At 37.9% G+C, this 24,182-nt stretch overlaps 1 protein-coding gene across 2 annotated transcripts in view; it reads left to right on the top strand.

Moving 5' to 3' along the window:
- The window catches only part of DYNC1H1 (dynein cytoplasmic 1 heavy chain 1), a 63,773-nt gene that overhangs the window by 22,103 nt on the left and 17,488 nt on the right, over window positions 1–24,182 (top strand). The window contains exons 21-54 of one of the 2 annotated variants that reach the window (XM_039364814.1): window positions 119–265; window positions 893–1,059; window positions 2,095–2,268; window positions 2,449–2,614; window positions 2,696–2,884; window positions 2,999–3,193; window positions 3,322–3,604; window positions 3,692–3,792; window positions 5,914–6,073; window positions 7,421–7,664; window positions 7,974–8,157; window positions 8,781–8,993; window positions 9,138–9,376; window positions 9,493–9,649; window positions 12,045–12,272; window positions 12,388–12,618; window positions 12,775–12,915; window positions 14,216–14,449; window positions 15,054–15,260; window positions 15,525–15,646; window positions 16,384–16,549; window positions 16,647–16,810; window positions 17,210–17,339; window positions 18,138–18,271; window positions 19,120–19,234; window positions 19,341–19,502; window positions 19,737–19,951; window positions 20,035–20,239; window positions 20,375–20,548; window positions 20,670–20,789; window positions 20,877–20,997; window positions 22,290–22,485; window positions 22,597–22,714; window positions 23,418–23,633. In XM_039364814.1, coding sequence (XP_039220748.1) covers window positions 119–265; window positions 893–1,059; window positions 2,095–2,268; window positions 2,449–2,614; window positions 2,696–2,884; window positions 2,999–3,193; window positions 3,322–3,604; window positions 3,692–3,792; window positions 5,914–6,073; window positions 7,421–7,664; window positions 7,974–8,157; window positions 8,781–8,993; window positions 9,138–9,376; window positions 9,493–9,649; window positions 12,045–12,272; window positions 12,388–12,618; window positions 12,775–12,915; window positions 14,216–14,449; window positions 15,054–15,260; window positions 15,525–15,646; window positions 16,384–16,549; window positions 16,647–16,810; window positions 17,210–17,339; window positions 18,138–18,271; window positions 19,120–19,234; window positions 19,341–19,502; window positions 19,737–19,951; window positions 20,035–20,239; window positions 20,375–20,548; window positions 20,670–20,789; window positions 20,877–20,997; window positions 22,290–22,485; window positions 22,597–22,714; window positions 23,418–23,633 — 6,018 coding nt within the window. Of the gene's footprint in view, window positions 1–118; window positions 266–892; window positions 1,060–2,094; window positions 2,269–2,448; window positions 2,615–2,695; window positions 2,885–2,998; window positions 3,194–3,321; window positions 3,605–3,691; window positions 3,793–5,913; window positions 6,074–7,420; window positions 7,665–7,973; window positions 8,158–8,780; window positions 8,994–9,137; window positions 9,377–9,492; window positions 9,650–12,044; window positions 12,273–12,387; window positions 12,619–12,774; window positions 12,916–14,215; window positions 14,450–15,053; window positions 15,261–15,524; window positions 15,647–16,383; window positions 16,550–16,646; window positions 16,811–17,209; window positions 17,340–18,137; window positions 18,272–19,119; window positions 19,235–19,340; window positions 19,503–19,736; window positions 19,952–20,034; window positions 20,240–20,374; window positions 20,549–20,669; window positions 20,790–20,876; window positions 20,998–21,725; window positions 21,922–22,289; window positions 22,486–22,596; window positions 22,715–23,417; window positions 23,634–24,182 lie in introns of both variants that reach the window. The other variant, XM_039364813.1, reaches the window with a different exon arrangement.

The raw sequence follows: 24,182 nt of genomic DNA, 5'->3' as shown, positions 1-24,182 counted from the left end.
CTAGTGATTTTAACAAAAATACAAATTGATTGTACTTTGTAACAAGATTTTGTACAGATGTTTCATCGTCTTTAATACCGTAAGCTCTAAATCTCATTGTTACTTTCTTTGTTTAAAGATACGTGAAGTATGGAATACCTATGAGTTGGACTTGGTTAACTATCAAAACAAATGCCGTTTGATTCGTGGTTGGGATGACCTCTTCAACAAGGTCAAAGAGCACATCAACAGTGTATCTGCAATGAAGCTTTCTCCATACTACAAGGTAATGACTATACATTTATTTTATCTTTTCTGTATTGCAGTATTTTTGAATAGTATATGGTTAAACCATGCTTCAGTTTATTCTTGAAAAAGTTTAACAAGCAAGCTTCTATACAAAACTATCTATAAATTATGATCATCGGCAGAATATCCAGAGGACCCAATAGCAATAAAATGTGGCAGCTAGGCTACTCACAGGAATGACAGACAATTGTTTCCAATCACAGTTCACAACATGGATGGTTTTATTGCCCAGCTATCTGAATATCTGCTTGTGTCACTAGTCTGCCTGGTTTTTAAGATCTGTAAGAAGCCTTTTTGAGAAACACCATCATTTGCAGAGCCTGTTTAATAAAAATATAGCAAAAGCACTGCATATTTTAAAAAAACAATTAAATTATTTTGGCTGTTAACATTCTAATTTCTGGCTTGAATAAACTTTTAAAAAGGTTTAACATTTGTTTATTATATTTTATTGTATATCACATTGTGGTCTTTATGGAAATATAATCAATACTTTTACTGAATAATTTTTTTATTGTGACTCATAAATTAATAGATGCCTTAATTAGTACTTTCAACCTACTGTGAATTTGTTTCAATAATTGAAACTTATTATTTATTTTAGGTATTTGAAGAAGATGCTCTTAGCTGGGAAGACAAACTGAATCGAATTATGGCACTGTTTGATGTCTGGATTGATGTCCAGAGGCGATGGGTTTACTTGGAAGGCATCTTCACAGGTAGTGCTGATATCAAACATCTGCTGCCAGTTGAAACCCAAAGGTTCCAAAGGTAATCTGCTGACCCCAGTTTTGGATGTAATTATGAGAAGGTTAATATTGTATTTAGTTTTGGAGTTTTTAGGGAACAGTTCAACATTAGTAATTATATCACCATTGCAATGATCTCTACATAGTTCCCTATAAAGTCCACTTGGAAACTGGAACTGGTATAAAATGGTTCCTGGTGTTGGCTACAGGAATATATATAACACTGGTATTGTAGAACCTGTCTTAGCTACCAATAAGTTTCTGAGTGCAGTTGAAAATTCTGACTTTGAGCTATAAAATCCTAAGTGTCTTGATACCTAGGTATTTGCAGAATTGTATTTTCATCATCCTATATAATCCTGTACAACTTCTGTGGAATTATCCCAGAAGAGGCTACTGGTTGTTCCTGGCATCTATGATATCGGGGAATCCTGGTTTTTTTTATTATGTGCTAATTTCTATAGACCAGCCTCTCCTTAGATCAGTTATCAGTTGTTAGTGTTCAATCAGGTTTATGTAACAATGGGTAGTGCTTACTTATCGAAAACTCATTCAGTGACTGAACTTATGATGAAAATAGAGATTTATAGCTCACATGATCCCAGTTTAGGCACTTGGCAACCACTGTATATTTATGATGGTTGCAGTATCTGTGGGTCATGTGGTTACCATTTGCGACCTTCAGAGCAGGCTTCACCAAGCAAAATCAACGGGGAAGCCTGCAGGAAGTTGCAAATTGCAGTCATGTGACATCACACTCAAAGACCACAACCTGAACTGAGGTAGTTAGTGCAGTCACTTGACATCACATTTAATGACCACACTGCTTAACAACAGAGTTGACGGTCCCTATTGATAAGACTGCCTGCATTTTTAGATCCAATTATTTTAATTTTAGTTTACTTACTGTAGATGGCGTAATTTATATTACATCATGATGATCATTTGTTAAATATTCTGAGTCCTTGGCAGATTCAGCAATATAAAAATATAAGTAAATAAAGTGGAAGATATTATCTTTCTCGTGCATCAGCATTCTCTCCTCTTGGCTTTTCAGCATCAGCACAGAATTTCTGGCTCTCATGAAAAAGGTATCAAAATCTCCCTTGGTGATGGATGTTCTAAATATTCAGGGGGTACAGAGATCTCTGGAAAGATTAGCAGACTTGCTTGGAAAGATCCAAAAAGCTTTGGGAGAATATCTGGAGAGAGAGAGAGCTTCTTTCCCTCGGTAAGCAATTTAGTTCAGAATTAATTGTCCATCTACATAAGTGTAAATGACCTCTCAATTCAGTAAGCAACAGTTTAAGTTTTTCTTTTTCTTTGATTGATCAATTTGCAAAGAAAAATCACAGATGGCTTCATTGTTCTGATGTGCGGATTTATTGAAATACTGAACTTTATTTTTTAGGTTCTATTTTGTTGGGGATGAAGATTTGCTTGAAATCATTGGAAACAGCAAAAATGTAGCCAAACTGCAGAAACATTTCAAGAAGATGTTTGCTGGTGTGTCAAGCATTATCCTCAATGAAGACAGCTCTGTTGTTCTGGGCATATCATCACGTGAGGGAGAAGAGGTATAAATGTGTTTTCTGGATCAGGTGGCATAAAACATTTTTCTCTTAAAAACAATAACAAACTTACCTTTCTGTTTCCAGGTGATATTCAAAACTCCTGTGTCAATCACTGAGCATCCCAAGATCAATGAGTGGCTCACACTTGTTGAAAAAGAAATGAGGGTAACACTTGCCAAACTTCTTGCCGAGTCTGAAACAGAAATTGAGATCTTTGGCAAAGCAACTTCAATTGATCCAGCTACCTACATCTCATGGATTGACAAATACCAGGTATTGTTTTTTTATTCTGTTTTCAGCATTATAATAAGATAAAATGCTTTGAGAGAAAGGAAGCCAAAATATCTGATAACACTTTATTTTATTTTTTTAAAAAAAATTCTCTAGGCCCAGCTTGTTGTCCTTTCAGCTCAGATTGCCTGGTCAGAAAATGTGGAGTCTGCTTTGAACAGCATAGGCGGAGGCGGTGATAGTACGCCTCTGCAATCTGTGCTAACCAATGTCGAAGCAACGCTGAATGTGCTTGCAGATTCTGTATTGATGGAGCAGCCTCCTCTCCGCAGAAGAAAACTGGAACACCTGGTAAGTCATAATCTTAACTAATTGCCTTTTGGCCAGATATTCATGTGAATTTTACATGTGCATTTCATGAGCTAATAAAGTTTCAATTATGTACACATACCAAGATTAATTTATTGCTTTTTCAAAAGATCACCGAATTGGTTCACCAAAGAGATGTTACAAGATCATTGATCAAGAGCAAAATTGACAACTCCAAATCATTTGATTGGTTGAGCCAGATGAGGTTCTACTTTGATCCTAAACAAACTGACGTACTGCAGCAACTATCCATTCAGATGGCTAATGCCAAATTCAACTATGGCTTTGAGTACCTTGGAGTCCAAGATAAACTGGTGCAGACTCCCCTCACTGATCGTTGTTACCTGACAATGACACAAGCTTTAGAGGCTAGGCTGGGAGGATCTCCATTTGGTAAGTTGTTGCTCATACATTCTTTCCTGTCAAGATTATGCTGCTATTCTAGAGCAGAAATAATCTGCCTCTTTTGCATCTAAACAGGGCCTGCTGGAACTGGTAAAACAGAATCTGTTAAAGCTCTTGGACACCAGCTTGGGCGATTTGTTCTTGTTTTCAACTGTGATGAAACATTTGATTTCCAGGTATAGCATTTCCATCTATAATTAGATTATTTTAGAAAAGCTTTGAGTTGTATTTCTAGCTCAAAAGTACTAGTTGTTTTTGCATAAATCTAGCAATACTATAATGTTTACATGATAGGCTAACTGTAAAGCCCTCAGTGATTCAGATTAATTAAGTCATCTCTCCACAATTTCCAATCTTGTTAATTTGAAAATTAAATTCAAAATAACCCACTTTTAGAAAATAAAATGAACTCCAAACAATATAATTTATATTTTTAAGTCACATGAATTGTTGGAAAGGAGCAACAATCCCAGCCAGTTTTATTTGTTCATTTTTTGATTTACAGATATACATCAACCTACAATCATTTGATCAGTGACCATTCCAAGTTATGATGGTGCTGAACGAATGGTGATTATGACCAGTCCTCAGAGTTCCAGCTGCCCCAGCACCCTTGTAATCATATGATCATAATCTGGGTACTTGGCAACTTGTTCTCACTTATGACTGGTTACCAGACACCCTACAATCAGGTGATTGCTATTTGTGTCCTTTTCTGCTGGTTTCCCCAGAAAGTCACTGGGGAAGCCGGCAGGGAAGATCACAAGTCACTGGATATGATGGAATGTGTTAGGATGGATTCCCAGAATAGAGGAAGTGCATTGAGAGACAATGTAGCCCAGATATTTTGTGTGAAGAAAGAGGGTTACCCTCCCTGATAGTTCTCAGAGTATATGGTAGATGCAGATAGTAAAGTGCTTCAATTTTGCAAGATTCTGTCTACAGCTGTGGAAACAGCTTGGAAGGATCATCACATGTCATTCTTGTTTTTTCATTGTATAGGATTAGGATCCCAACCCATATATCCTCCCCAGCTTCTCTGCACTTGGACCATATAGCACTCACCCACCTCACATATTCAGGCACTTTCCCTGACCCGCACAATACCTCTTGCAGCCTGTTGCACGTCCTCCCTGACTCGCACTTTTCAAGCAGGCTTGACCATGCCTCAAATACATCTTCTCACACCTCCCAACATGTGCCACATCTCACATGCAACCCCTTGCATCCTCCCCGACAATCCCACACTCCATCACTGCATCCTCTCCAAAGTAGGATAGATACAGACAAGTGGAGAATGAGCCTCTTAAATATTCCAGTCATATACCATGAAGAGCTTTAAAGGTAGCAACCAACACATTGAATTATGCCAAAAATCTGATGGGAGCCAGTGCAGTTCACAAAGCCACAAAGTAACATTGAGTGTACTGAAAAAAGTAAGAATTACATGCCTGTAATGGCTTTTATTGTTGCATTATGGTACAACTGCAGCTTTCAGGTGTTTTTTCAAAGGTGGAGTACATGGGAGAAGAGAGACTATATAGGCTTGATTTAGTCCAGCTGCCCTTCCATTCCAAACTGCAACAAGGCATCAACTGAACTGTGTACCAAACCTTAACTCCTGAGCACTCTTTGAAATCCAATAGGGTCCACCAAGCACCAGGAATATATCCGTGAAATAGGTTCTGCAGTCCTGTGGCAAGGAGCAGCTCTGGAATGCTCCAGGGTGATCAGGAACTAATCAGTCCGTGACAGAATGATGGCAGAATCTCTTAATTCCAGATCCCACTTCCATGCTCCAGCTGGAAAACCAAATTCAAAGCATGAGCACCGTTGTGCATCAAGCCCTTGATGACCTGGTCAGATCCATATCTGTCATGGTGGCCATGAACTTCAAAGCTACCTCTGATTCTATTCCTGGAAAAACAAGTTGAAGTCCATCAGGACCAAAATCCTGGAGAATACCACCAATCAAGCCATAGAGTTTAGAAGTTCAGGGAGGGAAAATGCTATACAGCAGGGAGGCTGGTACAACAGCTACAATTGCAATTGTATCCTAGAATCCAAAATAACAAACAGGATATTGCATCCAGTTATCTATTATGAGCCTAAATTTTAGCAAAAGGAAAGTTGCAATATGTGTCTATAATGTTTAACAAAAGACTCAGACTTTATAGTGATTTTATCTCTTAAAAACCAGGGGGGAAATTCCCAATTTTATAGATGATGAGTTACAATAGCTTACAGTTCCTTTTCAATTTCATATATACATGTTTCTTTTCTCTTTATCTCTTTAGGCAATGGGCCGCATCTTTGTGGGCCTCTGTCAAGTAGGTGCATGGGGATGTTTTGATGAGTTTAACAGACTTGAAGAACGAATGCTTTCTGCTGTTTCTCAGCAAGTCCAGTGTATTCAGGAAGCCTTGCGAGAACATTCAAATCCAAGCTATGACAAATGTATGTATTTTTTTTTTTTAAAAAAAGCTATTTTCCAGTGCTTTAGAGTTTTTCAAGTATATAATTTCTGTATTTCAATACTGTTATTATTTTATGAAATATAATTACATTTTTTGAAACACTACAGTTAATCTTTAAAAACCTTATTGGTTTGTAATATAATGTAATATAGCAATATAACTATAAAACTTTTGTGAAAAGGGGTAACATTCAAGAAAAAGTGTTATGTAGGGAGAGAAAAAAGAAAGGAAACTATAAGATCATCTAGAGAGAGAAAAAGAAAAAAAGACACCCCCCCCCCCCAAAAAAAAATCTTAGAAAATGGAAAAGAAAAAAGCCACTACAATCTTCCCCACAAATCTAAGGAGATGTATATTCTGGAAACCATTCAGATTTGTGAACAGCCTGGGATGGACCTTGCATAGAACTATGGGGACAAAAAAAGAGAATCCAGTTTCGAAACAGACAGCACAGGCCACTCTGCTTTCCAAATAGACTTGTAGAAATGTCACCAAGTTATAAAAGATAACCAGAAAACAAACTGATGGGTTTTTTTCCTTCTAAATATAGAAAAAACATGGACTAAGGTTACTTAAACAAGCATATATCCAAACTATATCAAATTAGTTAGCTGTTCCCTTTGTATTTACTATATCATTGTCTTTCTAAGGGTATACATTTCTCACAGTCACCCATGCCTTAATCACCTTCCATTATGATTACTACAATGCAATTTAGGTGGGGCTGCCCATGCAGCGGCATTTACAGTTTTGCCTATCCCACCTGAGTGAGCTTCATTGGCTTCTAGTTTTGCCTATCCCACCTATGCTATGTGAGCTTCATTGGCTTCTAGTTGCTTCCCTAACCCTATGTGGCACAGGACCAGGTTACTTATGGGACTGCTTCTCCCTGAGAGTATATGCCCTTCCAAATAGGTTGAATAGGGTTGATGCACTCCAGGTCCCCTCCCTTATATGTTGCTATTTAATCATACCTTAAACACCCTCCCACCCACCACAGGGATCCTTACCTTTTAGCCTTCTGGAGGGCTGTGAACACCTGGCTTTTCCTCCATGCCTTGGACCTTGAGCTGTGAGGATGTTTGGTCTGGTATCTGGATGAAGTATATGTTTTTAACTATGTTTTATCAGTTGTTGTGAGCTGTCTAAAGTCATTATATGAGATATCCAGCCATAGAGGTCATGAAAATAAAATAAAATATATATAAAATATACATATACATACACATATCAGTAGTCTCCCCCAACCTTTCTGAATTCCTTTTCTGTCAGTTCTTGGAAGGTGAAGAGGTGAAAAGTATACTTACTGACAGATGCTTGCTTTCAGCTGCTGCCCCCATTACCTGTGAATTGCTAAACAAACAAGTGAAAGTGAGTCCAGATATGGCAATCTTCATCACAATGAACCCTGGCTATGCTGGTCGATCAAATCTTCCAGACAACTTGAAGAAATTATTCCGTAGTTTGGCCATGACAAAACCTGACCGTCAACTGATTGCTCAGGTTATGTTGTATTCCCAAGGATTTCGGACAGCTGAAGTGCTTGCCAACAAGATTGTCCCCTTCTTTAAGTAAGTATCATTGTTAACAGAAGGATGTAGGATACTTTATTCTTGGATCATTATGTTAAATCAGATGTTGGCATTACTATAGTTACCATTCTTATTATTTTATTATATGTAGATAGCTCAAAACTGCTAACTAATCACCCACATTGCTATGTATTTTCTAAGGGCAAATGAAGGTGTCTGACCTACTTAATAAAACAGCTGAAACATTGTGAAGTAATGTTCTAGAATGTGATAATAATGTGTCTTCATCTCTACAGCCAATGTTTTTATTTAAACATAGTTGTGAGAGTGACATCTTTATATCCGTAGACTGTGTGATGAGCAGCTCTCCTCCCAAAGCCATTATGATTTTGGCTTGAGAGCTTTGAAAAGTGTACTGATCAGTGCGGGCAATGTGAAGAGAGAAAGGATTCAGAGAATAAAACGAGAGAAGGAAGAGCGTGGTGAAGTTGTTGATGAAGGAGAAATTGCTGAAAATTTACCAGAACAGGAGGTATGCTGTATACTTTATATGGTGTAGTTAATGCACTCTACAGTTATATAAGACAGATCCTTAAATGCAAAAACATGAAAGGATTTTGAATTAATTTGGATTTTTTTTAATGTCATTGGTATTCAGTACAAGTGTGCATAACATTTCAGGTTCAATTCATTTTGAATTCAAAACACCCAGATTGGAGTGCAGAACAACTGTTATGTGTTTGAAATGTTTCAGGCTTAGTTTTGAACTTTACACACCTCAAATATAAAGTAGCTGGCCTATATATGAAAATTTCCAAAATGACTAGAAGAGCCCATTATTGTTTTCCACTTGAAACAGATTCCATTTTTGCATAGCTACTATTTGTATTCTTAACGTTCTGGACTACTATAAATGTTAAGTTAATCAGTTAGTAACAATCACAGTAATTTGTTTAAACAAAAATGCATCTGGACCAACCACCACACAAATAGTATTTGATAGTATCTCAAGTTATCTTAAAAAAAAACAAGGAAAATATAATGTCCAGTTTAAACTTCAGTATAGTAACTCTACTATATCCAGTCTTTGAATCCTGCACTATTAAATAACTGCTTTGCTTCTTAGTTTGTCTAATAAATGTTTTTCCCATGTAGATTCTGATCCAGAGTGTCTGTGAAACTATGGTACCAAAACTGGTTGCAGAAGATATACCGCTGCTTTTCAGTCTCTTGTCAGATGTTTTCCCTGGCATTCAGTATCACCGAGGAGAAATGACTGCACTGAGAGAAGAACTTAAGAAAGTCTGTCAGGAAATGTACCTCACATATGGTGACGGAGAAGATATTGGTAGCATGTGGGTGGAAAAGGTGTGGCTTTTCAACTGTTATTGACAATGTAATATAAAATCCTATGAGATTTGGTTGTAAATAGTCCTCTAAAAATTTAAACAAGATTATTATAACTTGTCTTTCTAGATTAAAGCTCTTCTCCCATTCTACTCCTTTTTATAGGTTCTTCAGCTCTATCAAATTACTCAGATCAACCATGGCTTGATGATGGTCGGTCCTTCTGGAAGTGGAAAGAGCATGGCTTGGAGAGTACTTTTAAAAGCTCTGGAGAGACTAGAAGGGGTGGAAGGTGTTGCACATATAATTGATCCCAAAGCTATCAGCAAAGACCATCTCTACGGAACTTTGGATCCCAACACCAGAGAGTGGACAGATGGGTTGTTTACCCATGTCCTGAGAAAGTAAGTGTGAAATATATAAGATGTGGTGAAAGTGAATATAAAGATTCCCAAATAAGGTGTTTAAACTGATTCAACATTTTGCCTAATTTATACTACATTCTTATCATCTTATTTAGAATTATAGATAATGTGAGAGGGGAACTACAAAAACGACAGTGGATTATCTTTGATGGAGATGTTGATCCCGAGTGGGTTGAAAATTTGAATTCCGTTCTAGATGACAACAAGTTGCTGACATTACCAAATGGAGAACGTCTAAGTCTTCCACCAAATGTAAGCCTATCTACAGTCAATTCATATTGAAGGTGGTATTTCCATGTGATTTATTGTAGCTAAATTTGAACAACATAGTATCAGAATATTGACTCAATTCTTGTACAAGCTGCATGCTGATGTATTCTGCCTAGAAAGAAAATCTGAATTTCAAATATCAAAGCACCAAACAAAAAGGTAATTTCAGAGCTACCCAACTCATGGGAAAGCAACATTGATAATTTGATTAAAAAGAGAAAAGTGAACCACTCCAGTCCTAAGATGCTACTAGTCTGCTGCAATTTGCTTTTTTACGGTTCAGCTACAACTTAACATGTAAAAAATGGTAATTTAAAATCTGTAAAGCTAGATTTATGAATACAAGTTATATGATATATGTGGGAAATCTACACTATTCCCCAATTTATATGCAGATAGTCCTTGCTTAATGATCATTTGAATGATCATTAATGATTATAATCATTAATGATCATTTGACCATTTGAAGTAACAGTGGCATTGAATGAAGGGACTTACAACCCATGCCCAAAGTTACAGCTGTTGTACTGCTGCCACAGGCACATGATTATGATCGGGGCACTTGGCAACCCATTCACACTTACAATTGTTTGCCATGCATCCAGCAATCATGTGATTGCCATTTGTAATCTTCCCTGATGGCTTCTCCAGAAAGTCAGTGGGGAAACTGGCAGGGAAGGTCACAAGCTGCTGCTATCTGCCAAGAGGAATCTCCCTGATTTCTGGAGACTGGCTGAAAAAGGTCCATTAGCATTAGCACAGGGCATTTATAGTCAGCCCCCCAGAGATAAGAGGATTCCCCATTTTCTGGGGACTGGCTGAAGGAAACTCTGTGCCAAAATTGAGACAGAATTTTCATCCATGATGGATTTACAGTCTTGGAGCAAGGAGGTAGTGTGTAAGGTAAGGAGGATAGGAGACCTTGTTAATGGCAGAGGCCCTGGAAGGGCTGGTACAGGCTGTGCACAAATACTTACCAGCTCAAGCTGTATTCTTGCTTGAATTTCAGCAGAGAGAAATTTTAGCTCATGAGCAGGGAGATACTTTCACATGACCTGCAACATGCCTCCCAGAGTCTTCCCTCAGGCATTCCAATGCTCCTTACCTGGGACTCTAATTCAGGGGTCCCCAACCCCCAGTCTGTGGACCGGTACTGGGCCGCGACATGCCAGCAACCGGGCCACACAAACGAGCAAAGCCCCATCTGTGGGATGCAGGCAGCACAAAAAACCATGCCTCCTCCGGTCCACAGAAAAACCTCTCTCCACGTAACCGGTCCCTGGTGCCCAAAAGATTGGGGACCTCTGCTCTAACGGCTTAATGACTCATGAAATCACTTAATGACCAGAACTAGAAGTGTTGAAATTGCAGTTGTTGAGCAAAGAGGTCATGTGATGTCCTACTTAATGACGGCTTTACTCAGTGACCAAGATTCAGCTCCCTGTTGTGGACCTTAAACGAGGCTTACCTGTAGAGATATGGCACAAGTAATTACACAAATTAATCAGTACACACATATCAAAATCAATAAAAACTTTAATCTCAAACTCCTGCTTAAAACCTTTACCCATTTCTACGGAAATAAACAAGGTTCTTGAAATAACCTTTCTAAAGAGGGTTTCTTTAGAAATTTCAACCAGTTAATTCTGAGGCTGTGGGAAGATCCTACTGTTTATTTATTTATTTATGAGACTTATATACCGCTTTAAGTGCAAGCACTCTCTAAGCGGTGTACACCAGTAAGCAATGTATATATATGTATGTATGTATGTATGTATGTGTATGTATGTGTGTGTGTGTGTGTGTGTGTGTGTGTGTGTGTGTGTGTGTGTATATATATATATATATATATATATATATATATATATATATATATATATATATATTTTTACATTGCCCCCAACAACCTGGGTCCTCATTTTACCTACCCCGGAAGGATGGAAGGCTGAGTCAACCTTGAGCCAGTGAGATTTGAACCGCTGACCTGCTGAACACAGTCAGCTAAAGTGGCCTGCAATACTGTTTCTTATCTAATAAAGAGAGAGAGGCTTAGGCAGTGTCTAGTTAGCCTATGTCTATTGCGAATATTTAGATTCTATGTCTGGAATGAGTAAATGTGCATTCAGAATGTCTGCAGTCCTTCTAGCACGTACAGTCTGAAGTACTGTACATGCAGTTTGGCTTCCCAATATCTTGAAACAAAGCTCTTCCAACTGAGTTTGCTGCAGTGGCCTTCAAGAGATTTTTTTCTGATTCTTTCCTTTTGGTTGCCTTAAACTCAAAAGGAGAAGAGGGTAGTTGAAGAAGGGTGTTTTGAACAGATAGCATAAGTCTGGTTTAAATGTTTTCAGAAACCACTCTTTTGTTTTTCCCATAGGTGCGCATCATGTTTGAAGTTCAAGATTTGAAATATGCCACTCTAGCCACAGTGTCACGATGTGGCATGGTTTGGTTCAGTGAGGATGTTTTAAGTACTGACATGATTTTCAATAATTTCTTGGCCCGACTGAGAAGTATTCCTCTAGATGAAGGTGAAGACGAAGCTCAACGCAGGAGAAAGGGAAAAGAAGATGAAAGTGAAGAAACAGCATCTCCAATGTTGCAGGTAAACCTGGGGGTCTAGATTTTCTTACCTCACTAGACAAATTAGTAATTGTTTACTCTGTTTTCTGATACGGTAATTTCAAGCTGTAATGTAACTGAACTGGTTCATTAAACAGATTCAAAGAGATGCAGCTACAATTATGCAGCCATACTTCACATCTAATGGATTGGTAACAAAGGCACTTGAACATGCTTTTAAACTGGAGCACATAATGGATCTCACCCGACTACGATGCCTCGGTTCTCTCTTTTCCATGCTTCATCAAGCGTGCCGCAACGTAGCACAGTATAATGCCAACCACCCAGACTTCCCAATGCAAATAGATCAGCTAGAACGCTACATCCAGGTAATTCTTGTTTGCCACCCCACCCACTCACCAAAATACTAATCCTGAGGCAATAAAATTACCAGACTTTTTAAACTCTTGCTGTTGGATTCCATTTGTTTCTTAAATACGATACTGTTTCCTCACATCAATTCTAATGATTTACTGTCATTTCAGAGATACCTAGTGTATGCAATCCTGTGGTCATTCTCTGGAGACAGCCGTCTGAAAATGAGAGCAGAGCTAGGTGAATATATCAGAAGAATTACAACGGTGCCCCTGCCTAGTGCACCAAATATACCCATAATTGATTATGAGGTAAAGACAGTTGTATTCTTATGGTCCTTTTTTTTTATAAGATCAACCTTACTGTGACTGCTGTTCTGATTATAATACTTGAAAAAAAATGTAATCAGTACCACAAATCATATATGGGTAATCCTCTACCTATGAACTTTGTTCAACGAACCATTTGAAGTTAAGACTGTGCTGAGTGAATAGTGGTTTTTGACCAATTCTTGGAGTTCCAGCCATCCCATCATCTCACAGTCACATGATTGTGATCTTGGCTCTTGGCCACCGGTTTGCACTTATGACTGATAGTAGTGATCCACAAAAAGTCAATGGGGAAGCCAGTAGGGAAGTCTCAAGTCACTGGGAAAGTCTCCCCAACCATGCAGCCTCTTCAAGCCCTTCCACATTCATGCCAGTTATTCATGCATCCTTCCCTAATCTTCCTTGTACACTCCTGCACTCCCTAACATTCTCATACACCCTTCTCAACCCTTGTCACTCCTTCTTCACACAGCCTCCTCAACCTTCAGTGTGCCTCCCATGCACCCCCAGAGACCCTCCTTTTCATACACCCTCTCACAAATCCTCCTTCACACATCTTCCCCAATTCTCCCCTGCATCCTCAGGCACTGTCCCCGATCTGCACCTATTACACACCCTTGCACACCCTCCCTGACTTACATTGTGCCTCTCACACACTTCCTTGCGTACCCTCTCCAGCCTTAGATGGCAGGAAGTTGCTTCACCTAAGGATCGTGGGATTCGATTAACAACAGCAACTGGAACTGCAGGGATTACCTTTGCTCATCAGTACAGTCCTGCTTTACAGTCAAATCACTTAGCGATAGGTATTCCAGTCCCTATTGCCATCGTAGGTCGAGGACTACCTACACCATATTACAAGTAGTTCCAAAGTCCTAGCAACAATGTGCAAAATATTTGTTACTTAATTTTACCATGCATTTAAGACCATGCATTTAATGAAATTAAGTTTTGATATTAATTAGTATCAAAAAAACACACATTCCTGGATTTGTTGCTTAAGCACTATAAAGTGGTATGAAAGTAATAATTCTAAAGAAAAATACATTTCATTGGTCATTTTGTGGCTATCTTGATGAGATGTCCTTTACACGGAAAATAATGCCTCCTCAGAACTGGAAGATGTCCATGTACATTTTTTGTGAAATAATTTTAAAAGGCTTTTCAATTTGATGATTTATTGGTGACATTCCTTAATGTTTGAACAATTAAAAGTTCCAGTTAGAGTTCAATTGTTTGGTAACAAAGGCAGAAAGTAGCAAGTCCTTTTTTCTTTGTGTAGGTCTCCATCACTGGTGAATGGGTGCCATGGCAGTCAAAGGTCCCACAAATCGAAGTTGAGACTCACAAAGTTGCAGCTCCTGATGTTGTTGTGCCAACGCTCGACACTGTCCGCCATGAAGCACTGCTGTATACTTGGCTTGCAGAGCACAAACCACTGGTACTCTGTGGCCCACCAGGATCTGGAAAGACCATGACTCTCTTTAGTGCACTCAGGGCATTGCCTGATATGGAGGTATTTCCCCATTCTGAATGTTTGAAAATATTTTAGTGAGTAACTGTTAAAGAATAGGAGAAATATAGTCCATTAATCACAAAGTACTAATTCCAGTAGTAATTGAGAGCTTGATCCAGAGCTCCATTCACTTCATTCCAGAAAATTGGATGCCCTTGATGATCTCAGTGGATAGATTTTGAGATGTACTGATCATTAGTCAGTTAAGATTTTAAAGTAAAATCAGCGCCCTGAATTAGAATCAGAAAGAGGAAATATTGCTGATTCAAGACTGTTAAGACCTGTTCTACATGCTCAGTTAACACAATATATATAATTAATGGTTATAATTATAATAGCCAAATCATTTCTAAAGGACATTATAAGCCGATGGAGAATACTGCCACAGTATGAATTAATGTGGCCTTGTTATATATAAAATCTATATTGGAACGCATTCTTCAAGAACCAGACTTTTAAAATATACACGTAGCTTAGAATATTTATTTTGGAATAGTCAACCATCAACAACAGATTGCAGCTTTTTCTAAAATGTTATGCAGGCGAAGGATATTTTTGGTTCTTACTTTCGTTTCCTCTTCCTAAATTGTTTTTGCCTTTCCAGGTGGTTGGCTTGAATTTCTCCAGTGCTACCACTCCAGAACTACTACTGAAAACATTTGATCACTATTGTGAGTATAGGCGTACACCTAATGGTGTGGTATTAGCTCCGGTTCAACTGGGAAAATGGCTGGTACTCTTCTGTGATGAAATCAACCTGCCAGATATGGATAAATATGGCACACAGAGGGTCATATCCTTTATCAGACAGGCAAGTATTAATAAGTGAAAAAAAAATACTTTCTTTGTGAATCAGGATTAAATTGCAAAACAAAAAAGCAATGTATTAATGTGCAGATGGGATAGAAAAGTGTGAAAAAAGGTGTAAAGTGTTTACTGAAGAATTTAATTAAAAAATTATCTTTTTTCTCAATTTTTTCTACTTTTCCCTGTGTTTTACATATAATGTATTTCCCAAAAGGGAACAACATGGTATGTCCATCTCTTTTCTAACCAAGACTCTTATCTTGATCAGATGGTAGAGCATGGAGGTTTCTACCGTACATCAGACCAGACCTGGGTGAAATTGGAACGAATTCAATTTGTTGGTGCGTGCAACCCACCTACAGATCCTGGAAGAAAACCTCTTTCACATAGGTAATAAGCCTATAACACAATATGCATGTTCATGCCAGCTTAGTCTGAGGGGGTTTGTATGAAACACAACAGTTTTAAACAATGCACATTTTAATGGCACTGAACAGGAGGAGTCAATAGCAAATCTAACATCCACCAAATGTTTTCTCCCACAGCCACATTTTTAGTTGACTATGTAATATTATAGTACCTGAGCCCTCTTGGTGCAATATAATACTGCATTCCTATAGTTTGGATTCTAGAATGATACTTCCATTAGAAAGGCTATTGACAAAGAGAAATTAATGATGAAATATCTCATCCTACATAATTTTGCATAATTCTCAGGACCTTCTGTGAAACAATTTATTGCAGAGTATATTAATTCTTGGAGTCTATGTAGTCAGTCTAAATTTGTATGTGTGTGTGCCTTTAAGTCTGTCTTGGTGCCTGACGACTGCTTGTATAAGTTCTTGAAGTTTTCTTGGCAAGATTTCCGAGGTGGTTTGTCATTGTCTGCTTCCTAAGGTTGAGAGAGAGTGACTGGCCCAAGATCAACCAACTGGCTTTGTGCTTAAGGCAGGACTAGAACTCATGATCACTTGGTTTCTAGTCTGACTGAATGTCTATGGAGATTCTCAATCATCCAGGTCATAGTTATCCCAAAGGTGCACCTGACTATACTGAACTGGCTCTCTAGTCTAATAAAATACTATTAGATAATGTTCCTAAATTAATCTCTTTGAATATATTTTCAGATTCTTGCGCCATGTTCCTGTTGTATATGTGGACTACCCTGGACCAGCTTCACTCACTCAGATTTATGGCACTTTCAATCGTGCTATGTTGAGACTTATTCCATCTCTCCGTACTTATGCAGAGCCCCTGACTGCTGCAATGGTTGAGTTCTACACAATGTCACAGGTAAAGCTAAAAGTTTTTCATAGCTTTTAATTAAATGATTAAGGGGGGGGAGGTGAAATGCTAGTAAGCACTCATCATGTATTTTTTTCCCACACAGGAAAGGTTTACTCAAGATACTCAGCCACACTATATCTATTCACCTCGTGAAATGACTCGATGGGTGCGAGGTATCTTTGAAGCTCTGAGACCTCTGGAAACATTGCCTGTTGAAGGACTCATTCGAATTTGGGCACATGAAGCCTTGCGCCTGTTCCAGGACAGGTAAACTTAAAATATCTAGGATAGGATAAATTTCCTCTTCTTAGGGATGCAAAATTATATGCTTGTTTTTATTAATTTGCCAGGTTGTAGCAAATAAATATTCTGTACTAGACTTCTGTTTAAAAGAATTCCCCTTTTTTAAAATTGTAGGCATTTTGTTGTAATAGATCTCCTAAAAACTGACCAGGAAAGAGAAAATCTAAATGTTTTCTAGAAAATGCATACTATCAAATTTTTTGCTTCTGTTTTTTACAATTTTTTTAGAATCTTTCCAGCTGAGCTGAGAATTATCTTCAGCCTTCTTCCTTCTTCTCAGAGCTCTATTATGCTGTTATTTCCCTACTTTTATCCTGGTTAAGTCCTGTCTGCTTCCTCTCTCAATCTCCTGTGTTTATTCAGGCTTGTGGAAGATGAGGAGAGACGATGGACTGATGAAAATATTGATATGGTAGCTCTGAAACATTTCCCCAATATAGATAAAGAGAAGGCCATGTGCAGGCCCATTCTCTACAGCAATTGGCTTTCAAAGGTAAGAGAAAAACCTATCTTCTATGTGGTTGAGTTGTACAATGTTTAGGACATGGAGATATTTTCAACTAAAAACAATTAGGTATGTTTAAAAGATATAAAATTACTACCCTGCCACTTGATACAAAAATTTAAAATTCTGTATGGAAACTTTTTCACATAATAAATTTGTCAAAAAGGATAATAATTACAGTTAATCCATTCTGTTCTGATTGAGGCCAGATAGGACAACCTTACTGTGGTATGTTGACTTGAATATTAGTTGGCCAGTTTAACTATGAAATGTTTGCAAAATTCAGCCTGTGTAGCTGACCATGATTCTTGATAGCCATGTTAAAATTTAAATTTAATTTAAGTAACTACTTCATTCTTACATCCTTGAGGAAGAAAGTTAATCTAAATTAAAATATGGATCAAGATTTTATTTTATATTAAACTTGTTTTATCTTTTTCTGTGAATAGAATGAGTTGTCTCAGTTAAATAATTGTGCTATTTTTTTAGGATTGTTCAGAATTTCAGTGCTGATTTTTTATTATTTCCATTTATTTTGCATCAGTACTTTTCTTGCAGCATCATGATTTGGAAATAAATGTTACATTCCTGTCAGCTTTGTTTATTTTTGGGGAAAACTCAAGACATTGACTGCTTAATATGAAACAATTTTTAATGGGAAATCAAGCACCTTCGCAAATGAACATTTTATGCATCTTAAGATACTACCCTAAACATAGTCAGCTTCCACATTTATGTGTGTCTATGTACATACAAAAATATTTGCCTGTTCTATTTTTTTGTTAGGACTATATCCCAGTTGATCAAGAGGAGTTAAGAGATTATGTGAAAGCAAGACTGAAAGTTTTCTATGAAGAAGAACTCGATGTGCCGCTTGTTTTATTCAATGAAGTTTTAGATCACGTGCTACGAATTGATAGGTATAGATATATATATATATATATATATTACTACTGTGTTACCCCAAAAGTTAAGACCTACCTCGAAAATAAGACCTAGCTTGATTTTTGGGGCTGGGCCTAATATAAGCCCTACCCCAAAAATAAGCCCTAGTTTTGGGGCAGAGTGCACACCTAAAAATCAAGCTAGGGTGGGGGGGGCTGGAGCTTATCATTGCAGCCAGGCCTCCCATGGATCGACACTTGCCTCGCTGGCCTACTTCTGCAGCTGAAGGAGTAGCTTCATTCTGCAGCTGAGAATGGAGGTCCGACCTGCATTTCTCAGTCAAAAGCCTTTCCGGAAGGCCTGCACAGCTGAGAACTGAGCTATGGATTGAATCCGTAGCTTGGTTCTCGGCTACACAGGCCTTCTAGAAAGGCCTTTGACTGCAAAATGCAGGCCAGAGCTCCATTCTCAGCTGCAGAATGAAGCTGCTCTTTTGGCCGCAGAAGTGGGCCGGCTGGGCAGGGTTGTCAGTGCCAGTGGTGAATGAAAAAGACACCCCCCAAAAAAAAATAAGATCTGGTGGCTCTTTTGGAGGCAAAAAAAAAAGATTAGGTGTTATTTTCGGGGAACCATGGCAAGAAAAATGTATATTATTAAGTTAATCTAATTTTCATTTTAAGAAGGAATATTTAATGTTTTCTTGGATATTGAATACTAGAAAGAATCTCCAATAATGTTTTATAAATACATTTAAGACTCTAATTATGTGTATGTTCATCTGTAGGAATGTTCCATTGAATATAATGAATAAATAATTCCTATAAAGGGAAATGAGTTATACTGGTAGCTTGCATTATATTCACTAAATGAAGTATCTTTTCAGAATCTTCCGTCAACCTCAGGGGCACTTACTTCTCATTGGTGTCAGTGGAGCAGGAAAAACAACTCTGTCTCGATTTGTGGCATGGATGAATGGTCTAAGTGTCTACCAAATTAAGGTCATTACAACCACTCTTTCAAATAGTAGAACTAAAACCATTTTATGTTACTTTCCTTTTATAGACTACATAAAAACAAAAATTGACCCACAATTATGATTCACAGGTACATAGAAAGTACACTGGTGAAGATTTTGATGAAGATCTAAGAACGGTATTGAGACGATCTGGCTGCAAGAATGAGAAAATTGCATTCATAATGGATGAATCAAATGTACTTGATTCTGGATTCCTGGAGAGAATGAACACTCTTCTGGCCAATGGAGAGGTAACTTAATGAAGAGCTTAGGGAAAAGCTGGATCTAGATTTCTGTATTTTAAAATGAAAAAAGCATTGTTCCATCAGTTACCATGATCAGTTGAAATTTAATCTCTGAGCTGAAGAACAACCAGTCTGCAGTAAAACAGTTGTATATTTGTGCTGTCAGAAACTTGGAATTCAGCCCTTCTCTAAGAGTTTCCAGAATCAATTAGATTTCTAATGTGCATTTTCTCAATATAGGTCCCTGGACTGTTTGAAGGAGATGAATATGCCACACTTATGACTCAGTGTAAGGAAGGGGCCCAGAAAGAAGGCTTAATGTTGGATTCACATGAAGAACTTTATAAATGGTTCACTAGTCAAGTGATCCGAAATCTGCACGTAGTCTTTACCATGAATCCATCTTCAGAAGGATTGAAAGATAGAGCAGCTACATCTCCAGCCCTGTTCAACAGGTACTGCACCATTAATACACTATGTGTGAATAATTTCCATTAATTTATTTCAAAATATGGCAATATTGTCTTATCTTGTTTAGGTGTGTTTTGAACTGGTTTGGAGACTGGTCCACTGAGGCACTTTATCAAGTTGGTAAAGAATTCACTAGCAAAATGGATCTTGAGAAACCAAATTACATTGTGCCTGATTACATGCCAGTTGTCTATGACAAGCTGCCACAGCCTCCATCACATAGAGAAGCTATTGTAAACAGCTGTGTGTTTGTTCATCTGACACTTCATCAGGTAGATTCAGTTTTCATTTTGATACGGATTTTTTATGCTCTTATCAGACAATCCTAGAGGAAGATATTGCATTTGTGTTTTGTGGAGGAAATTTTAAAACTTACTGATTTGTACCAATATTTTATTTGATGGCAGGCTAACGCTCGACTAGCAAAACGAGGTGGCAGAACAATGGCTATCACTCCTCGTCATTATTTGGACTTCATCAACCACTATGCAAATTTATTCAATGAAAAAAGGAGTGAATTGGAAGAACAGCAGATGCATTTGAATGTTGGACTCAGGAAAATCAAGGAAACTGTGGACCAGGTATAAACCTAAATAAAGGACAATTGGGGGGGGAGAGAAATTCTTGACAACCCCTAGAAGTTATTACAGAACTTTCCATTAATGCACGTTGACATTATTGAGAATCTCATATCTATTCCAGGTAGAAGAACTGCGCCGTGACTTAAGAATAAAAAGTCAGGAGCTTGAAGTGAAGAATGCAGCAGCTAATGATAAATTAAAAAAGATGGTAAAAGATCAACAAGAAGCAGAGAAGAAAAAGGTGAGGACTCTGATTGGTTTAATAACACGAAAATGACTACTGTGTACATGACTGAGATTCTAATACACTTTGTATAATTTGCCCTAGGTTATGAGCCAAGAAATTCAAGAACAGTTACACAAACAGCAAGAGGGTATTGCAGATAAGCAAATGAGCGTGAAAGAAGATCTGGATAAAGTAGAGCCTGCAGTTATTGAGGCACAGAACGGTAGGCAAATATCATGAAATTGGAGGGGAGGGGGAGAGAAGCAATTATATATATATCAGCTTGGGTCTGCAGCATGCTCTACTATCTGCTGTTCAGTGAACTCTTTTCAGCAATTGCTTGGTTTTAGTATTATCATCTCTCACAGAAATTTAGTAAGAGCAAAGAAAACAATATTACATTCTTAAGCATAAATCTTTGGGAGAATAATTGGAACAAAGAGTAATCATATTCTGCTCTGACTGCGCACAAAGCAATAATTGCACAGCTTTTCAGAATACCTGCTCATATTGCCACTTAAGCTGTTGTAGCTATTGATGGCTTTATTATGAGTTAAAAATACAAAATATTGGAATGTAACATGACTTTTAAAAAAAAAGATGGCTACAATGAACGTTACTAGTCTATTAGATTATTTGTGGTAGCTGATGGTATATCTGAAAAGTGAGAAAAGTGTTTTGTTTTGTTTTTTCCCTGTGCTTTACGGGTAGTACTAGAGCTACCAGAAAAATCTTACAGATTTTACCTATAAATTATTTGTTTAAATTAAAATTGATTTCTCTCTCTCTCTCTCTCTCTCTCTCTGTGTGTGTGTGTGTGTGTGTGTGTGTGTGTGTGTGTGTTTGTATGTAAGATTAAAATTGTTCAAATCATCTCTGAATTTGCTTTTTGCTGTTTTCTCCTAAATCATTTTCTTTCACGCCTGGCTGATTGGGTTTGTTCCTGCTTAGCTGTTAAATCAATAAAGAAGCAACATCTGGTGGAGGTCCGTTCTATGGCGAATCCACCTGCGGCAGTGAAGCTGGCACTAGAGTCGATCTGTCTGCTTTTGGGTGAAAGTACAACTGATTGGAAACAGATACGTTCTATCATAATGAGGGAAAACTTCATCCCAACCATTGTAAACTTTTCTGCTGAGGAGATCAGGTGAATAATTTGGAAATGTATTTTAGCTGCTTCTGGGATCTGAATGAAATTGTTCACAGAGACTTCTGAGCGATGACCAGATTACAAATAAAAAATATGAGGAGCTGATTTTGCTAAATCTTTAGGCAGAAAGAATCATTTATTTACAATGTCTCTTTCTTGCCCTCCATCTCTAACCTGTATCAGGTTAATGAAGGCTTCTTGGGGTCTGTGAGATCCATTAAAATGGAGACTGTTGTTTACAGCAGCCCATATATTATTACAACAGTAACAAAACTGCAGTCTTTGAACTAAATTTCATTCTCCATTCCCATCGGCAGCCTGAAATGTATATCGCATGCTCAGTGCTTTTTTCCATCCCTTAATAGCGGTGAGCTCTATAAAGAGACAACATCTTATTGAAGTAAGAACTATGGCCAATCCACCTCATGCAGTAAAACTGGCTTTAGAATCAATTTGTCTCTTGTTGGGTGAGGAGACAAGTGACTGGAAAAAGATCAGGCCAGTTATTCTCAGAGATAATTTCATCAGCAGCATTGTCAACTTTAATATTGAAGATATCAGGTATTTGTAGTTTTAGCTCTATTTAATATGGTGATGGTGATAGTTGCACAATTGGAACTTGTATATTGAATATTTGCCTGTATAGTTCTTTAAACTCTTTTGCCGTTCTAGTGATGCCATCCGAGAGAAGATGAAGAAGAACTATTTATCAAATCCAAGCTACAATTATGAAATTGTGAACAGAGCATCTTTGGCTTGTGGACCTATGGTAAAATGGGCTATTGCACAGGTAAGAAATCTGTTTGGAAAGATCATATTTTCAAAATAAGAGATAGAAGCTGGGGCTGCAGTAGGTTTTTTGATTCCTGAAAGTTGATAAAACAGTGAGAGGAAAGCAAAATGCTTTGTGGAAAAAGCAATTTTGGATAAAAAGAAAGAAACAAATGAAAATGCTAAATAGGATCAAAAGAAAAAAAAATGCTACAGTAAAAAAATGTAAAAACAGTACCAAGCAGGTTTTGTCAAGTATTTGTAGAACAGAAAGGGAAGTACCCGTTCAGTGCCATTCAAAACTGGTAAACCGACTTTCCCTATTTTATTCTAATTTATTTCAGTTTTTACGGTATAATTTAGTGCTGAAATAAATCCATCTTCCTTAAGCATGCCTACTGTCAAAAATCAAAGAGTGAAGTTGCAGACTTTTAGGTTTGAGGGGAATTTTCTCCTTCTCCAATTTGTCCTTCCCATCCATAGCTCTGTACACATCTTCAAAATCTCTCTGCTGATACCCAGTGCTGGAGTTGGTGGGTTTCTATGGGGGAGGAAGAATTCCTCCCATTCAGTTTCACAAACAAGAAGTATTTCTTCAGTGAAAATAATCCACTGGATTTCATCTTAGCAACTTTCTCACATCAGACTGTTGATATGAGGGCTTTTGGAGGACTGTAACATCCCAAATTGTCTGGAAATTGAGTGCCTGCTCTTTTTTCCAGTTGAACTATGCTGACATGTTGAAGCGAGTAGAGCCCCTGAGGAATGAGCTGCAGAAACTTGAGGACGATGCCAAAGACAACCAGCAGAAGGCCAATGAAGTTGAGCAGATGATTAGAGACCTGGAGACCAGTATTGCTCGTTACAAGGAGGAGTATGCTGTACTGATTTCTGAAGCTCAGGCTATTAAGGCAGATCTAGCTGCTGTGGAAGCAAAAGTGAGACTGCCACTTTTTGTTAATTGTTAATTTTTTGTTAAGTTCTGATTAGACCAAAGTCAGACTTTTATTTTTCTTGTGAGCACTGAATTCCATTTTAAATGACCACCATGAGTCTTAGACATTTGTTTTGACTTCTATACTGTAGTTTCAGTACAGGCAGTCCTCACTTAACATTCATTCAGCAACCATTCAATGTTAATGACAATGCTGAACAAAAGGACTTCAAAGGTCCTCAACCTTTTGGCCAGTGCCCCCCATGATCATGTGAACAAAATTTGGGCATTTGATAACCAGCTCACACTTAAAACCAGGTTGCAGTGTCATACAATCATGTGATCACTATGTGATTTTCCCTGCCAGCTTCCCACAAGCAAATACAATGGGAAAGCTGACAGGTCACAAATCAGTGGCTTTTCTTTGCTCACACGCACTATGCTCTCCTTCCCCTCCTTTGCCACATCCGACCTTCCTACACTCACTTCTTCCCGCAGCACTGCCCTTCCCCCAATGTGTGCCTGGTCTGCACCAAGTCACCCAGGCCATCGC

Source organism: Crotalus tigris, unplaced genomic scaffold (assembly GCF_016545835.1).
Source record: "Crotalus tigris isolate CLP2741 ecotype Arizona unplaced genomic scaffold, ASM1654583v1 scf7180000019856.1557650, whole genome shotgun sequence".
Lineage (NCBI taxonomy): Eukaryota > Metazoa > Chordata > Lepidosauria > Squamata > Viperidae > Crotalus > Crotalus tigris.
Note: the sequence above shows the minus strand (reverse complement) of the source record. Positions and strands in the feature narration are given on the sequence as shown.